This window comes from Cynoglossus semilaevis, chromosome 19 (genome assembly GCF_000523025.1).
Source record: "Cynoglossus semilaevis isolate Cse_v1.0 chromosome 19, Cse_v1.0, whole genome shotgun sequence".
Taxonomy (NCBI): domain Eukaryota; kingdom Metazoa; phylum Chordata; class Actinopteri; order Pleuronectiformes; family Cynoglossidae; genus Cynoglossus; species Cynoglossus semilaevis.
Window position 1 is genome coordinate 4,222,049 of NC_024325.1, and position 17,790 is coordinate 4,239,838.

General features: G+C 37.2%; 1 protein-coding gene across 4 annotated transcripts; it reads right to left on the reverse strand.

Annotated features, from left to right (window-relative positions):
- Nucleotides 1–1,587: 1,587 nt before the first annotated feature.
- ttc3 (tetratricopeptide repeat domain 3) lies at nt 1,588–17,736 on the reverse strand. Of its 4 annotated transcripts, none has more exons than XM_008332396.3 (48): nt 17,370–17,736; nt 16,867–17,169; nt 15,376–16,513; nt 14,278–14,342; nt 14,167–14,182; nt 13,850–14,009; nt 13,675–13,756; nt 13,460–13,513; nt 13,236–13,362; nt 13,036–13,121; nt 12,788–12,882; nt 12,566–12,628; nt 12,292–12,346; nt 11,972–12,134; nt 11,823–11,850; nt 11,654–11,738; nt 11,409–11,439; nt 10,856–10,913; nt 10,631–10,715; nt 10,138–10,284; nt 9,966–10,046; nt 9,408–9,517; nt 9,201–9,327; nt 8,769–8,891; nt 8,586–8,687; nt 8,388–8,480; nt 8,223–8,287; nt 7,926–8,062; nt 7,523–7,843; nt 7,174–7,446; nt 7,040–7,083; nt 6,850–6,912; nt 6,672–6,751; nt 6,431–6,586; nt 5,359–5,902; nt 5,192–5,260; nt 4,712–4,861; nt 4,461–4,600; nt 4,215–4,283; nt 4,042–4,138; nt 3,590–3,693; nt 3,421–3,505; nt 3,046–3,141; nt 2,793–2,950; nt 2,490–2,604; nt 2,248–2,373; nt 2,029–2,121; nt 1,588–1,873 (listed from the first exon to the last, which is right to left on the reverse strand). In XM_008332396.3, the coding sequence occupies exons 4-48, from the start codon at nt 14,329–14,331 to the stop codon at nt 1,763–1,765; spliced, it is 5,121 nt and encodes a 1,706-aa protein (XP_008330618.1). In that variant the 5' UTR covers nt 14,332–14,342; nt 15,376–16,513; nt 16,867–17,169; nt 17,370–17,736; the 3' UTR covers nt 1,588–1,762. The 4 variants fall into 4 exon arrangements, with proteins under 4 accessions (XP_008330618.1, XP_008330619.1, XP_008330620.1 ...); XM_008332397.3 differs by having other exon boundaries at nt 15,321–16,513; XM_008332398.3 differs by having other exon boundaries at nt 15,242–16,513.
- Nucleotides 17,737–17,790: the final 54 nt, after the last annotated feature.

The window sequence follows — 17,790 nt, forward strand, 5'->3', positions numbered from 1 at the left end:
TTTTGAGAAACTTTTTTTTTCGGAGATTAGTTCAGGAACTTATTGGTATAGTATCTTACTGTGGTCAAAAGGTGGCGTTACCAAAAATGTATATTTTTTCTGAATTTTAACGACAAAAATGGACACAGCTAAGTATTTTAAGGCAAATGAGTGTTTTTTAGTCATTTTTGAGAAACTTTTATTTTCGGAGATTTGTTCAGGAACTTATTGGTATAGTATCTTACTGTGGTCAAAAGGTGGCGTTACCAAAAATGTATATTTTTTCTGAATTTTAACGACAAAAATGGACACAGCTAAGTATTTTAAGGCAAATGAGTGTTTTTTAGTCATTTTTGAGAAACTTTTATTTTCGGAGATTTGTTCAGGAACTTATTGGTATAGTATCTTACTGTGGTCAAAAGGTGGCGTTACCAAAAATGTATATTTTTTCTGAATTTTAACGACAAAAATGGACACAGCTAAGTATTTTAAGGCAAATGAGTGTTTTTTAGTCATTTTTGAGAAACTTTTTTTTTCGGAGATTAGTTCAGGAACTTATTGGTATAGTATCTTACTGTGGTCAAAAGGTGGCGTTACCAAAAATGTATATTTTTTCTGAATTTTAACGACAAAAATGGACACAGCTAAGTATTTTAAGGCAAATGAGTGTTTTTTAGTCATTTTTGAGAAACTTTTTTTTTCGGAGATTAGTTCAGGAACTTATTGGTATAGTATCTTACTGTGGTCAAAAGGTGGCGTTACCAAAAATGTATATTTTTTCTGAATTTTAACGACAAAAATGGACACAGCTAAGTATTTTAAGGCAAATGAGTGTTTTTTAGTCATTTTTGAGAAACTTTTATTTTCGGAGATTAGTTCAGGAACTTATTGGTATAGTATTTTACTGTGATCAAAAGGTGGAGTTACCAAAAAAGTATATTTTTTCTGAATTTTAACGACAAAAATGGATATAGCTAAGTATTTTAAGGCAAATGAGTGTATTTTTAGTCATTTTTGAGAAACTTTTATCTTTGAAGACTTTTTTAGGAAATTATTATTATAGTCTGTTGCTTTTAATTGATGGTAGACGTACCAAATGTGCTATGTATTTTAAGGAATACAAGGGCATTTCGATTTATTTATAAATTAGAAAAACATAACTCAATGCTCAGCTATTTTTCTTTTCAGGTTATGACCACATAAGTTTTAAAAAAATAAAACGCATTGTATATTTTTAGAAAGACTGAAGAAGATGATTAAGTAAACAACAATTTTCTTTCTTTCCTTTAGAGTTTGAAGTAAACATCGTCATTGTTCTTCAAGATGATCACCTGATCACAGAGAACTTCCCCCTTAAGCTCTGCAGAGTCTGAACCTGGCCCAACGGTCTCAACTCAAAGTGGATCTTCACAGACTGCACACGCTGAAAACCACAAACAAAGGATATTACTGTTGTGTGTAACTCAAACGATGAAATGGTTACATATATGATGTGAAGGTGAGGTTTCTTACTTAACTTATGCCATTGTTCAAACCTTGATTCAAAACAGTGTCTTGGTGCCTTCTACACTTCCCATCTTAGGAGTAAAGATTTTGACAAAGACATTCTTGAATATGTAGCACTTTTAATTTTTTTTTAGTATGTGCACTGACATCTCCAGAACAAGAAAGTAAAAGAATGTAAAAAAAGAGAAAAAAAAAGTTAAGTTCAAATCGACGCATTATTGTTAAAATAATAATTTTGATAAAAGCAAACATTAAAGTCAATTGGGTGACGTGGACATTATGGAGCTGGACGTCTCCTGCCAGGGAGCTGAGGGAAATCATCAGGCAGCAGAGTGTGATCTCTGCAGGTGGGACAAGTGCTCTGCTCCTTTAGCCACGACCTGATGCACTAAACATAGAACAAGAACTAATTAACTAGCTAGAAGCCACGACAAAACCTCGGAAATCTAATTCAAACCACTGTTCATACCACTAAATGTTTTTCATCAAATATTTTTTGCTAACAGAATTTAAATAGTAACTCGAGGTAATGTTTCCGCTCACCTTGTCATGGAAGCTGTGTCTGCACTCCAGCACACACACGTCTTCTGGACTCATGTCTTCATGACAGATGATGCAGGGATCCTCCACGTTGAGCTGCATACACATAAAACCACAAAGAAAATGATTTGCTCATTCTGGTTTGCGTAGTTTCAACACTGAGCTCTTTTTGACCAAATTTTGTGTCATGCATGTGTCAACAATTCTTTTTCTTTAACTTACGGCACTCGGGTGTACAGTTCTCTGCGTTCCAACTTGCGGCCAGACTGAAGCCGCAGTCAGCAGCAGAGGAGTCGCTCTTGGACTTCCACGTCCAACGGCCTGGGATCTCGCAGCTCTGAGGTTCTCCTTTAAAAGGGACAAAGTAAGAACTTAGTTTGTGATGACGTGGTTCATCTTTTAATACAAAATATTAGGTCCAATGTTTTTAGAATTTGGCTCAGTTTTGTCAATTAAAGTCACACCTGATGGTCTAGGATCAACTGAGACACTCCACCAACCATGTCCTGTAACCCCATGCTGCTGAAGCTTCCACCACTGGAGGATCGCAGCTCCTGAATAAATCTCATCATGTCTGACCTATAAACGCACGCATTAAAGGATTATGTGTTAGAAGGGGAAAAAAGCACAATTTCTATGTAAACAAGTTATAATCACAAACACACACACACACACATTTTATCCATTGGAGAAAAAAACACTCTGACTTTATGTAAATGTTGCACTGTTTAAAGTTTGTCAAAGTGAAATCAGGAGTGAAGTCTTACCTAGAGTAGTCTGGGAAAATGGATGACAGCTGTTCCATGGCTTTTTCAAACACAGTGCTGTGTTGATGCTTCTGCTTCAGCTGAGGTGGAGCTGCTGCTGCTGTTCCGCCTGGAGCTGCAGCCACTGGCTGCTGGACGTTGGACACCTGTGGTGAGGACTGAGGATTGAAGCACATATTTATTTATTACTACTGCAAGTATTTGCAGATTAAAGAGCAAAACTGAGACTGGCTGTGTTACTACGAAGTCTTACCCGTTGTGCTGAAGGTTCAGTCTGGTTGGTGCTCAGAGGTAACTCACTGACATTTCTCCCATTCTTCACTTGATCAATCTGAGCCTTGAACTGGACCTGTCAATACAAAACATGATGTAACGGATTATTTCTTGAGCAAACTGAGGAGTTAACTTATTCACAAGGGAAATAAAAGAATTCCACGTGGCTGAGACAAAAAAAGCAGTTTTAAAAAGGCCTGAGGTGGAATAATTTTTTTTTAATCCAATCTCCCTGTTGAGACAAAAAGCATTTTCAAGCATCATCTGAATTTGAATTGTGGGTAATTCACCTAGAAAGAGAACCAACAAACTTTTTTGTGAATTAAGAATTAAATGCATAACAGAATTCATTTACCTCTGCATTGGCAATTTTCCTTTCAACTTCTTGAACGTTGGCATTCCAGGAGTTTCTGAACACCTGCAGGCCTGGGATTGATTGCCTGGGGAATTCAGGGACATAATACATTTCTGTGAAACACTGCTCACACAACTCAGTCCCAGCCATGGTTTCTCAATCTTCTTACCTGTGCATCGCTTCATCCACTTTGGTCAGCAGAGCCTTGGCATCTGCCAGTTCTCTGTGGAGACTGTATAAACCTTGCTCTCTGCTGCTCTCTGCTGTTGACACCTGGAGGAGAAATAGGCATGACCAACAGGTGCAAGGCTTCAAAAAGTTAATTTCAAATGAAGGCAGGTCTCGGATTTGTTTTGTACATTCAGCAGCTTCACCTGAGGCAGATAAAGCACCATAAAAGTCTTCCCATTACTGTGCCCTAAATAATAAACATCCTAAAGGGTCCCAACCTGCTGGGAGGCGCTGAGTTTATTATTAAGTCTTTTGGAAACACTATTAAAACAGAAGTTATTTTAATATAAATGTGTTGACAGACCAGTGGGAAGAATTGCTGCACTTATGGAAAGGCAGTGTTTGTCATTGTGTGTTCCTGAAGGTATTTAAATAACCAGGAAAATGTACCTGAGCTGTGTTAGATCTCCTGGCAGCTGAAGCACATTGACGTTTGCAGCGATTGATCTCCTCTTCTAGACTCATCCTCTCAGCTGCAGACTGATTACTAAAGAAACGGGTAGACAGTGATAATTACAAACACGTTTATCATCATCGTTGTCATCATGTCTCTGATCACTTACGTCAGCTCCAGAAAATCATTCATCTTTGTCTCGTAGAGTATTTTCTTCTCTCTGATGCCTTGTGTCAGACTATCCATAAATGAAAAAACAAATAAAAAAAAATTTAAATCATAAAGTGAGTGTGAGTTCAATGACATGATGTTTAGAATGATGTTTTCACAGCTGAAGGATTGAGAGGGGTAATTTCAAGGACAAGGTAAAACAAATTCAAAGATAAAAATAAGAAGAGCTCTCGCTCCCCCTAACCTCCTCTGCTGCTCCAACACCTGGTCTACCTCCAGCTTCAGGGCTTTTAGAAGGTCCTGGTTGGTTTTCTTCTCCTTCTGGTCCTTTTTCACATCTTCCTCCAGCCTCTGCTGTAGGTCCATCAGTTCTTTATTTATCACCTTGAGCAAAGCCAGTGACCGTTGTTAGATAAGGATGACTTTAGCCTGAGAGTTTTGAATCAACAATTGAAAAAAACTATCATCATACTTGGTCTTGAACCTTGAACCTACCTGTCCAGTGGCATTCAGGTTTTGTATGTCTCCCTCTATAGCAGCGATTTCTTCTTTGAGTTTAGTGTTGGCTTTGCTTTGACACCGGGTAATTTCCTGGATCTGCTGCTTCAAACGATGGCAAGTCTTCTGCTTTTTGTTAATGTCACCCTGGAAAGAAGCCAAAAACACAGCCAAAAAACACCTAATTACTGTACTTTTTGAGCATTGGTTCCCCTTCTGTAGATGAAACTATTGTTGAGACCTCCCATGTTGACACATTCAAAACTTAAAACAAGAACCACTAAAATTCTGTAAAAACTATTTCTTTCACAGGATAAATAAATTAAAAACTACAAATTAGTGCTTCCCTTTATTACAAACAGTCTCACTCAAACAGTGCTACGTACAGTTCATTACTAGTACCATTTCTTCTGAAGCCTTAGCATTAGTGCAGTTATAGATAAGCCCACTACAAATGTATTATTCATCTGCACTCACCTGACAGCTTTCCAAACTCTGGTGAGGCTCAGTATTCACTGCCACGCTGCTCATGGTCTCCTGGCACGTCTAAGAGAGTCAAGAAAAAGTGTCACATTGAAACTAAAACACTGTCCAAAAAGTAATCAAATGTACGTGGTAAAAAGACAAACACATAAGACCTCCACCTGTACTGCTGCATGTTTCCTCAACATGCCTTCACCGGCAGCTTCATCTGAAGAATCCGTTTCCAAAACTCCAGGAGCAGAATCGGTTCCAAGTACACACAGCTCACTTTGGTCTTTGAATGAGGAGTAGGGGAACTGCTGGTGACTGTCGCCATTATTCCACTTAGTAAAATAGTAAAAAGCATTTTTATTTAAATTCAAATCAAATCCAGAGGCGTCTTCACTGATGTAAGGATTTGGGAGAATGGGATGGATTTCAGTTTGTGTGTATGAAGGATGACTGATTGGCTCATGATCCAAAATTACGTCCAGGTCGTCTAAACCCAATCCAGGTCCAGCCTGCTGTAAAATCACAGCCTGCTTAGCCAGACCCACACAACTGCCCATCTTTATGAAGCGCAGAGATTCCAGGAGAAAGGATTCCAAACCACCAGCCTTCATGATCTTCTGCTGAGCCTCAGTTGGGAAATACTGCAGTTCACCAACCAGGAGAGGGTCTTCAGCAGCTAGAGGTCCGTGCTCTTCCAGAATCTGAGCAAAAAAGCTGCAGCAGTAGAAACAAAATTTAAAAGATCACAAAAAAAAATCAGAATTCTGCAAAAACAAAGACAGTGGAGAATGAAGCTGGAATGCAGTAGAGAGAAAAAAAAGTTTTAAACTTGAGGTTTTTTTTGTAATCTTTACTTACAGGACTTGCTAACCCTTCAACACAAGCACTTTATGTTGTTTTTTAATTTGTTAGCACATTAGAGTGTAAACTTAAAATTTGGTTATATTCCCTGCATTTAGTGCTGAATGTTTCTGTTGTTTTGACCTAAATCTGATATTTGGTCAAACTTTATAAGGAAATAAATCCGAAGAATGTTTAAAGAACACCTTGTAAAAACTATATTTTCCAGTCTTTGTTGAAAGGACGATTATTATTATTACTATGGAAAAGCTGTATTATTTTAATGTTGATTTGTTTTTAAGAACTGTCTCTGGGTTTTGATTACTGACATGCCCTTCAACACCTCATCAAATGACTGCAGAGAATCATGCATCGGTACCTGAAGACATGGCTGGTACTTACTCATACAAACCCTCTTTGGTTTTGTCAGGGTGATTGTCCAAAAATCTTTTAGAGAAACTCTGGTAACAGGTGCCGTTGTACTGCTGCTCAAAATCGGCCACTTGATCTTGAAGATGACTTGGAACACTGAATGGATCGACGGGGTGAAGGAGCGATCTGTGGACAAAAACGTTACTTCATATATTAATATACTGTATATGACAAAACAATAGGATACAGTCACGAGGCAGACGGTTCTTACAAATGGTCATCTTCAAAAAAGTCCTGGTCCCACTCTTCTCTTGGAGTTATCGTCCCTGCCAGTGGAAAACCATATAAACCCTGAGGGAGTGAAGGGGAGCAGAGGGGAAGAGGTGAGGTGAAGACATTTTTTTTCCCCACATTCAGTTTTGAAACTATTTGTCAAAATAAACTCTGACCTTTGTATCAGAACTTTTCTGTTTCTTTTTACGGTTTTTACTTTTGGTCTTTAAAGGAGAATTCTAAAAGGAAATAAAGCAAGAAAACACATTTATTAACATTTGATCCATTAGTATTTTGTTCAGCAAATGCACTTAATGACAACATTTGCAATACTCTATAAAAAATGTTTAATAAAGAACAACTTACATTTTGATTTTCATCAGACTTTTTTAAGACTGAACAATGTCCATCTGGAAATAAATCATTGGAAATTAAATAATCATCTACAGCAACACCAGCAGAACATAAACACTTCTTCTAGGTAGGCTCAGTGCACGTACCCATATCAAAATATTCATCCAGTATAGTATGACAGGCCACATAGTTGTCTCTATGCTCCTCCAAAGTCCAAATAAAAAGCCTCATGTGGTGCAGTGAAGCTTGTTGTAAATAATCAGTCACTGTTACACCAATAGTTGAAAAAATGTCTGAATTAACTTTGAGGTTCATTATAAACATGTCCTGCAAAGGACCAAAGTTGAGGAGGAGAGACAAGTCTAGTTCTTCCAGCTGCGCTGCGTAACGCTCAATAAAGTTTCTGGCGGCATCCAGACCTATGGAGTGAGGAAACAGTTAGACTTCTATGACATCATGATTGTGTTTCAGTCGACGGTTGTTCTTCAAACAGACCTGTATCGTTGAGCTGACACGCCCACTTGCTGACCTTGGGGTTTAAATCCTCCGAGTTACTGAGAAGATGGATCAAAACACGAGCCCATACACGGTTTTTCCTCTCCAACAGGAGCTCCACAGCCTGAGAGAACGTCTCAAGAGACTCATTCTGCCAGTTCAGCATTCTATCAGCCACCTGGTTCCCCCTCGACGAATCCAGCTCCAGCCACGGTTTCAGACTTTCTACCAGGACTGACACCTGAAGACTTTTTGTCTCCATCAGCAGATCCATCGTTTGACTGATCTGCAGTAAAACTGGATCTCTGTACCGCAACCAGGCTGAAAACAACAAGCAAACAAAACTAGATTTTGCCTAAAAGAATATCTTACACAAGGTGCATGGTTGTGGCAGTAACATTACATTTATGTTGAATCTGAGACGCTCCTTCTTGTGTCTGCTGTAGAGACTCATCATTAGTTGTTTGGTCTTCCTGAACAGATGGTTTCATCTGCTTTCTCTTCAGCTTGTGTTCGGCCTTTGATTTTAATGCCTTTAAACTAAAACAAACAAACAAAAAGAACCAGTGACCAAGATCATTGGGTTGGATTGTTTTCTCACATCACTGATGACAATAGAGCTAAGATGTTGTAATTAGGAAAATCTATCGGTCCGAGTTTGGTAGCTACAGTTGGTCATCAGTACAAACCGCAGCCTCACCTTGAACATTTCTGATTAACTCTCAGCTTTTTAGTAGTCTGTGGTTTCAGGACTGTGTCTTTAAACTGAATAGAAACAGAAAACAAAGTCACCAAAAAACTGCCTGTTCATGAAAACGGTGACTGAGCAAAACATTTCTCAGGCACTAACAAAACCTGGCCTTACCTCACACTTCAACAGGCCTGTTGGACTTATGATTTGAACACTGCAGATCCGACCAACACAGTCTGGAGTTAAACATGTTTCATGCAAGAAATCCTGCAGACAAAAAAAAAACCCATGAAACTCCAATGTAATTACCAACCATCTTTGTGCAATATATAAAAACACACTTCAAAAACCAACTGAACTTGCATATTTTACCTTGTCATTCTTTTCAAAGAAGGTCAACGTCCTCAGGGTCTTCCAACAGGTGACGTGATATTCAACAGAACATCTCTGACAGCAACTTATTCTTATGTAGCCCTAGATAAAACAAATTCAGTTCCAATTTATCATTTTGTTTGTATAAAGTCCAAAACAAGCTTGAGTTTAGCTGACATTTACCTTAAAATCAGGGTCAGTTAAATAGATTTCAACTTTTGAAGAGGTGTTGCATTTTTCAAATCGACACACAGCATCAGGAACGGGAGGAAATCTGCATAATTCTATAAAACTTTCCAAACGTTCCTGAAAGAATAAAAAGGATGAAAAACTTTGAGCTCAGTTAGAATCCTAAAGCAAAGAAAAAATTATTTAAAAAAAATCAAGACTCAAGAACACACATGGGTCAGGGAATATCTGTACCTTTAACTAGCAGATTTTACCTGCTCTAATTGGAAAAAAGGATTAATACTATACTGTATTTGTAAAGATTTTTCATAATGGAAAAATGCTGTAAAAGCCTGCATAGATGAAACAATACATTAAATTGGTCTACGTTTAAGAAATGTTGTACAAATGAGTGTCTAACAAACCAACAATTAACCAAAAACATACCTTTAAATAGTCTTGTTGTGTTTCTTTGACGATCTCTTTGGATAAAGGCCAGGTGAGCTTTCCAGGAAATATCTGATTTTTCAGCATCTGCAGTGAGTCGGAAAGCTGCTCCAGAGCAACAGCAAATCTAAAAGGAAGTGGACAGTGCACAGTGTAGAACTTGTAGATGCTGTGAATCTTCAGCTGTGATATTAGAGATTCCGAGACCTGTTTTCTTTGAGATACACCTTCCCGAAGGCATAGTAAACCAGACACTGGAATGTTCTTTCCTCAGATGACTTGATCTTTTCTATAACTTTCTTGGCTTCTGAAAGTTCCTGCAATTCACATGGCAAACATAAATGTAACAGAAGTAGCACAGGAATGACTACAAGGCTTTCAAAAGCAGTTAATTGTAATCTTATGGCACTATATGGCTATTATCTACTGTGAATAGCTTTTAATGAAAACATACATTAGACTTGTGCAAGGCAAAGATGGCTTTTAAACTTCAGCTAAGCGAGTTCTACAACTAGCTGAAATAAGATTCCTTTGTTTGTCACTTGTGACAGTGACATTGCAATTGCAAACAGCAATACAAAAAAATAAAACAAAACAAATAGCAGCTCTGAATAAAAGTTATGAAAAACTAAGATAAACATTAGAATAAGACAGAAATAAATAAGAAATAAAATGGGGCTGGGTTAACAAACAGGCTGCGCTGCAACTAATGAAAAAATTGTAATGACAGTTCATTCACGGTTAATATATTAATCTATAAGTTACCTGAAGTTGACCAATTTCTGTGAGAGCAGATGCCCGACCAAACAGGAGCAACAGGACATCCAGAGAGGAAAGTCCAAGTTTCTGAGAAGGTAAAAGTCAACTTGTCACTAAAATAGTCATATTACAATAGTGATAATAAAAAGACACATTATTTAACGCCTAAGAGCACTACCTTGGGTGTGTTGGTCTCCAGTATGGCCAGTGCCTTACTGAAGGCCTGCTCCGCATTGCGGCTGCAGAGGTTGGTCAGAGCAGTGTAGGCGTCCTCCACCACAGACTTCAACTCTTTACAGAAACTTGCTCTGTTGCCTGGAGTTTTCTGTTAATATGGACATATCAGAGAAGGTCAGCTTCCATACACTGATGACTTTCTAACATTTCTCACACTACGATTATTTTGTAAGGAGCAGCAACTTGATGATCCGTAATCTTTTTAAACACATGATCCTGATGTAGATCATTTCATTTGTCTGACTTTAGAGTTCCCCTTCAGTCAACGTGGGGGTAAGATCTTTGAGTACATGAACCTTGTATATAATTATCAGTCATAAACTCCATATACTGCAGGACTATACCACAGTTTTCTGGGGTAAGACTGGATTTTAGACTGTACTGATTTAAAAATTAAATACCAAATATCAAATACCATCTGAAGACAGTGTTACCTCCTCCTTGGGTTGAACATTTTTATCCATTTTCTTTTTCACTGTGGTGCTGGACTCCACTTCACCATTCTTTAAAGGGACTTCACTGGAGAAACAGAATCCAAATCAAATACAGACTCCAAACTGCAGACATTATAGGAACTGTCCAGGTGTATGAATCCACACTTATGCTTCAATCATTTCTACACATAGGAAAAATTAAAAAGAATACATTTATAAACCAACCTTTTTGAAGATTTAGAATCCTTCTTATTGTTCATTTTTGCAGCCTGTTCTTTTTTATCTGCAGATACAAATTTGGGCATCACTCTGTTAGTGATATGAACAGCTGGACTGGAGAGCAATCACAGTGTTCTCTTAAAAAGAAAGAATAACTGAGAGCAGAGGTTAGCGATCATGGTTAACACTGTGTCATGGCAACTCACTGCTGAAGGTCAACATCTCTGGAAACCAACAGTAATACAAAACACTAACATTATGATAGTCAAATAAATTTGGGCCTTATTATTTACAATGTATTGTCTATGATATTCTGTCTGTGTGGAATCTGCAGTAGGAATGTTCACTTCACACTCTCAGTATGTATATAATTAGTATAAAAATATTTTTTTATTATTTTTCTAATATTTTTTATTATTTAATTATTATAATTGATATCAGTACTTTCCGTGGGAATTCCGTCTTAGTAATTGTATGTCAATCAAAAATGAAAGGTTTGACCGATCTTAATGGAGAAATTAGAGTTCTATCTGCACACAATTTTTTATAATGAACTCACCTGAAGGCTTGTTCATTTTCGCCTCAGAGTCCTGTCAACAAAAAGAGTTCATTAATGACGATGATTTGAAAGGGCAGGCAGTTGCCTTTTAGACTTGCTTTAAACAAACTCTGGCACATTCTACCTGAAACTTGGGGATAATTTAATGACTAAATTGCAGTAAGAAATATTCCACAAAGTGAAAACTCTAGTCAAACTGCTGATTTTTTTTCAGCAGAGCACTGCTAATGACAACAGTTACTCACCTGACTTTGTTGAGTCAGGCTTTTTTTAATTCCACGTTTTTGTTGCTGTGAATTCGTTTCCTCTGCTCTGTTTATACTGGTAGGTCTGAAAGAAAAATGAATGATGTAAGGAATTCTTTTTGTCAGTTTATTAATCACACTGTCACACAGTATATGGATGAGAACAAACCTTTTATTCTTGGTCTTTGGTTTACAACCTGAGAACAAACAGATGAGTCAGTTTTGGTGCAGTATTTAAAAACATCAATTTTTAGTTCGATGATTTGAAAAAGCACACAAAAACAATTGATGTTATAGAGTTGAATTTTAAAAGGTTACCCATGTGTTCTTCCAGCATGCCGATGATTTTGAGTTTTTGCTGTTCTAAGTCTTTGAGTCCTGCGTGGTCATTCCTACAAAGTTTTTGTGCCAAATCATTGGCTTCAATAGCTTTTTTGACCTCGCCCAAAAACAACAAAGCCTCACAATAGCGGTAGTGGCCCTGTTACAAAAACACACACACACACACAGAAAAACATGCTTGTATAATGTTTGAATGCCAGGAGCGACTTAACGTTTATTTAATAGTACAAGGGAACAGGTTCTTTCTAAGAACAGGTTCCAGACACAACTTCAGTCACATAAAAACACAACAGTACCTTTGCCCAGGATGGTTCTATCAGCGTGGCTCTCTTCCCATCACCAATCGCCTTTCTGGAAAAATAAAGTTAACATTTCAGTAGAAAACATTTCAATGTCTGTGTGTTTTTTTCACAGCCAACTACATCTAAATAAGTCAATGTTAATTTCAGGAATAACATTGACACTAATGTTGCCTAAGTATTATCTCCAAACATTAGATGTCTAAGTAAAACAGCCACCCCACCTAACAATGATGGTGATGGAAAGTGCTTCAGAAAAACCAATACTTACAAATACTTTTCACATCGGATATAACACAGGGCTCTGTTTCCATATGTAATGTGGTTTTCAGGACTAGAAAGAGAAATAAAACCATGTTGTAAAGTTGGTGCATTTATTTTAAGACAGCAACACAACCAAACGATGCTGTGGTAAACATGTTTTTGCTTTTTAAAGAACAAATCACACATTAAATAGGATTTAAGAAATTCAATTCTGTAAAACAGTTCTTACTAGTACTTGATGGCTCTGGAATAAAACTTTACAGCATCTTCATACTGATTATTCTTAAATTTTAGGTTTCCCATTTTCTTCAATTCCTCGCTTTTCTGAATGTGGAACCAAAAAAAAAAAAAAAAGAAAGAAAATAGATTTTTCAGTAATAGGAAGCCAAGGGTTTGAAACAATGACAGTGAACAATTTATATTTCCTATACATAAATACACTAATATACAATATGCAGGGCATGTTTCTCATCTTGCCTCTATTATATCTTCTGATGGTCGGACCATAAGTTCATTCATTGTCCTCTCCAAGTTCATGCCCATCCTTCGAACATACCTAGCATCTGAGTGACAGAGGGGTAGAAAAGAGATCTACGTCAAAATGTTTTTATAATAAATAAATTAATAAATTGTGTGTGATTTTTTTTTATTTGAAATCTAGTGTGATTGTTTCTTACATTCAGTGAAGATGACCTGCAGAGTTATGAATGCAAATGGGCCAAACTCCTCTAAAAGCTGGTAGATAGTTGGCTCTCCGGCTCTTTCCAACCACTGTAAGGCAACTGGGAACACGTCTGGTGAATTCTGACAGAGCAAAGTCAAACCAGCAGATTTAATTCTACTATACTGCACTACAAGTACTGTAGACACCCTGGTAGTTTTCCATTATTTATAGACTTACCAAGTTGAACATTTCAATTAACCTGAAGAATTGTTTTAAAAAGTTTCTCTTTCTCTGAAACACACAACACATCACAAAAACAATCACTACTGCACAGCTACCGTGTGGGTTAACAAATGAAGAATGAGTCCAAAAAAGACTTCAGTTAGCAACATTTTCTGTTTGAGTTGAGTTTTATATAACCATTATACTCAACCTTTACAATATAAACTTACAATTCCTGCCTCTACAGTTTTGAAGATTTCTTCTAGGATTTCTATCCTTCTTATGTTCTTTAAACATAGATTGTCATTATCCCTGGAAAACAAACACAACAATGCTAATTGCTGATCAAGTGTATTACATTTTAGGGGGGGGAAATATTTAGTTTTGTGACATAATAACACTTACAGCTCATCAATGACACCTATATCTACAGCCCAGGTTACAACAGGATTAGACTCGTCTTGGTGCAATAGAATGGGAAGCCAGAAGGTAAACATTTTCATCTTCTGTCCAGCCACTTTTTTGGTCTCTGAAGGGATAGCCATCCATTGATCCAAAACTTCTTCTAAAATGTTGAAAGCATACCAATGTTATACCCTGATCTGTTTTTGTCAAATACAGAACAAATATATTTCTAAAATTTTAATACCAGATCAGTTTCACATAATACATACATACAGACATAAATCGAGAAGACTACTGGTTAAACTTGTTTAGCTTACCGAGTGGACGGATGGTCTGACGGTTGAAAAGAGAAAAAGAGTGTGTGAGGCTTAAACATAATAGCAGCAATAATACATAATACACATTCTAAGATAGTTTAAATAACCCACCATATATCCATGCATTCCTTCTGCACAGACAGGTTGAAAGTCTAAATATGACATTCTGCTCAAACCTGAAAGAAATGTATTAAAAAATATATATTATGTAAAAAAAAACAGACAGTGCACAGCTACAGGAAACCAACTCTAATAACAAACATTGTTTATGACAGATGTTACCTATTTAATCTGAGAACTGGTTGATTCTATTAATAAATTTGATTCTAAATTTGATGATTGAAACTTTGTCATAAAATAATGTTCCTCCTCAGCACTTGTACAAAGCAGTCTGTTCCTCATTAATCCTGTCTGCCCTTGTCATACAAAATTAAAGTAAAAGAAACTTGGCTACTTCCTGATAACCGTCATTATGCAGCATTTATTTCTCATTGTTTTGTACACCATACATTAGTAAAAGAAGAACCAGCATTTTCCTTGGTTTCAACATACATATTATCATATCGCACAGTTTCACGTATTCAATAGAACATTTATAAATGATCCACCTCAAAGATGAGGGGCTTAAAATAAATATGGTAAAAATCGAATGTATAGACCAATATACAAGAGATCAAAGTAGAAATCACTACACGTTCGAATTAAATACAGTGAAACTTACCTTAACTTACGACAACGTGTGTTAAACGGTATTAGACACATTATAGCGAGCAAACAACTAAGCAAAAGTAAAGTAATCCCACATATGACGTTTTTTATTTCGATTTTTTGAAAACCCAAACAAATTTTAAGGAATGGCGTAGATTACGACGTGCAACTCTGTTAGCATGTTAGCATCACGGCTAACACACGTTCTATTGTTCTATCATACGTAAACACCTTACAGCAAAATATTCGGTCGTCTTATTATCCGTTTACACGTCTTAATGAAATGTAAAGAGTGATATTCAATAGTCTTTTCATAACACTGCAACGTAATTTGGTTTTAATTAACGTGGCGATACTTTTGACCTACTTGTTTAAAAGCATACGTAGCAGCCCACAACGGTTTAGCTCCTCGTTAAAAAACCATGATTTACCGACAAAATACTCACAATGAGCCAAACAGCAGCTACGGATTCTACAGTAAACTACTTCTCCAGCACTTACCACTTTACGGAAGTCTAAACAGATTCGTGTTGTCGCCAAACGTAAGGGGCGGTGCCTTCCTCCAAGTCCATCCGTGTCAGCTATAAAATGAGACTTCACAAGAAATGTAACCGAAACTCAACTCAAAACATAACATAACATAATTTGAGGTACTACATCACTTTGCAGTACTACATTCTCATTATTTTGCTATTATTTTTGTAAATCTACACATTTTATACAAAATATAATGTAGCATAAAATTATGAACTTTTTTTAATAACATTTGGGGGTTATTTATTGAAAAATAGCAAGTTAACATGTTTTAAGCATTTCAATGATTTACTTTCACCTAGAGCAATTGTTAGTTAAAAAGCTGTACATGTTAAGCAAATATAGCCTACCTCATATGACAATAAGAACATAAATGTATCATTTATGTCACTCGATGCCAGGAAAACTATAGGATATGCCATAATAAAATGTATTTAATTGTTCCCTGTCAATTTGTCTTTAACTCAAAGTCACCCCTCTGTCTGAGAAGACGGTGAAAAACTCTGTCAGGGGCCCGGAATATGTTTCTGTTGCGCTGCAGGTCTTGGGCACTCATTATTCTCGTCACCAGTGCTTCTTGTATGGCTGGAGACTCACAAGGGTGATGTTGCACATTGTGGCTGACATTTCTCCATGGCTCAATAACTAAAAGGCCCAGAAGGTGAGCTCCCTTGTCCCTGTTAAACATAGTCAAATTAGTCAGCTTTTCTCTGCTTTCAATGCTTGTGTTTCTTCTGTTGCTTCCTTTAGCTTTGGTGACATCAAACATCCGCTCAAATCCTTGGGTTTTACATTTTCTTCTTATGTCAACATCTGAAGAAGTTGTAGTCATCTCATTTGAGCTAGCTCTGAGAAAACTTACATTTGCCCGGCTATTATTGAAAAGGTTTTGACCTAAGCAAGTTGCATTAGTTGTGTTGGATGTATTAGTGTGTCTTGTTTGAGCAGAACTCCTGGTTTGGAGTTGTTGAGGATTTGAAGGTGCAGTTTCTTGGGTGTTTCTTCGTAGATAGGCTGTGTAGTCTTGAATCAGGCGATTTAAGGCTGTCTTATAGGACAGACGTAAAGATGCTGCAGATCCCCAGGGCACAGAGTGCAGCCTCACCTGTTTAACACAACAAATGTCAGGCGACCTAAACACATTCAAGTCCGCAATTGAACCTCCTTGTTCAACAATTTAGTGTTGATACTATAGGTCAAAGTTCAATTTTTTTCAATATTTTTTTCAGCATAAATTTCATTTCAGAGATTAAATATAAATATTATACAGTAGATGCCCTACAGTAAGTAGCTGACTTCAGGAATGTCAGATAAGAGTATAGTAGCGCATACTGTAGTGTCTGTCTCCACTCATATCTTTTCTTTTTTGTTTGTTTGTTATTACAAAATACAACCACCATTTACAAAATCGTGAATTCTTTAAAGAAGATCTGAGTTAAGTGACTGAGATAATCCTACCTGATGGATCCTAATGTGCAAATGAATTGCAGCTCCTGTCAGCCACTGCTGCATGGACAACGAACTCATTCGTTTCTTTGTGGTCATCCTTTCAAAATGGTCAATTAATTCAAGTTTGAGCCAGTTGTCAAACAACTCTGTCGTCTCAGCCATCTTCTCCTCATAGTTTGCAATGCCAGGAACAATCCTAAGGTAGCTATCAATTATCTGTCCAATTCTGGAAGAAGTACTGATGCCAAAAATGGCCTTTGCTTCAGATTTGTCAGTGGACTGCTCCGTCACTGATAAACCTTGGGCTTGAACCTAGTTCAGATTGAAGGAAATAATAACAATAATTCAGTAAAACAAATTAAGAAATGTGTCTGTTTTTAAAACAGTTGAAATACTCTCAGTTGGCGCCGCTTAGATCAGCAAATACTTTACCAAAAACTGCATGTGCAGAGCTTTCCAAGCACCATAGAGACTACCATTCAATAACAATATTAAGAAGACCTTTAACTTACTTGTTGGGAAACTTGATCAAAAAGCAGGAACAAAGCCAGAGCGACTATCCCTACTCCTCCATAGGTGACCCTGCTTCCCCCCAGCTCTTGAGTCAGATTTAGGTTAAATAATGTCTGCTGCTCTCTGCTCATGCTCCGCTGTAAGAACCTGTAGTGATGCTGCAGCGCTGCCGATGAATCCAAAGACAAGAAACTGGTGAGAACAGGATCCAAAGAAATATCAGGAATAATACTGGCATCTCGAGCAACAGAGAACAGCTCCTGTACAGTAGCTGGAGAAGGAAGACACAAACTGTGCCCCATCACAATCATGACTATATCAACCCCTGTTACCACTCTGCAAATGTCTGTGTGAAACCTCTGCCTCTTATCTCTCTTCCTGACCCTTTGCTTTATTTAACTTTTGCTGATAAGACAGTTT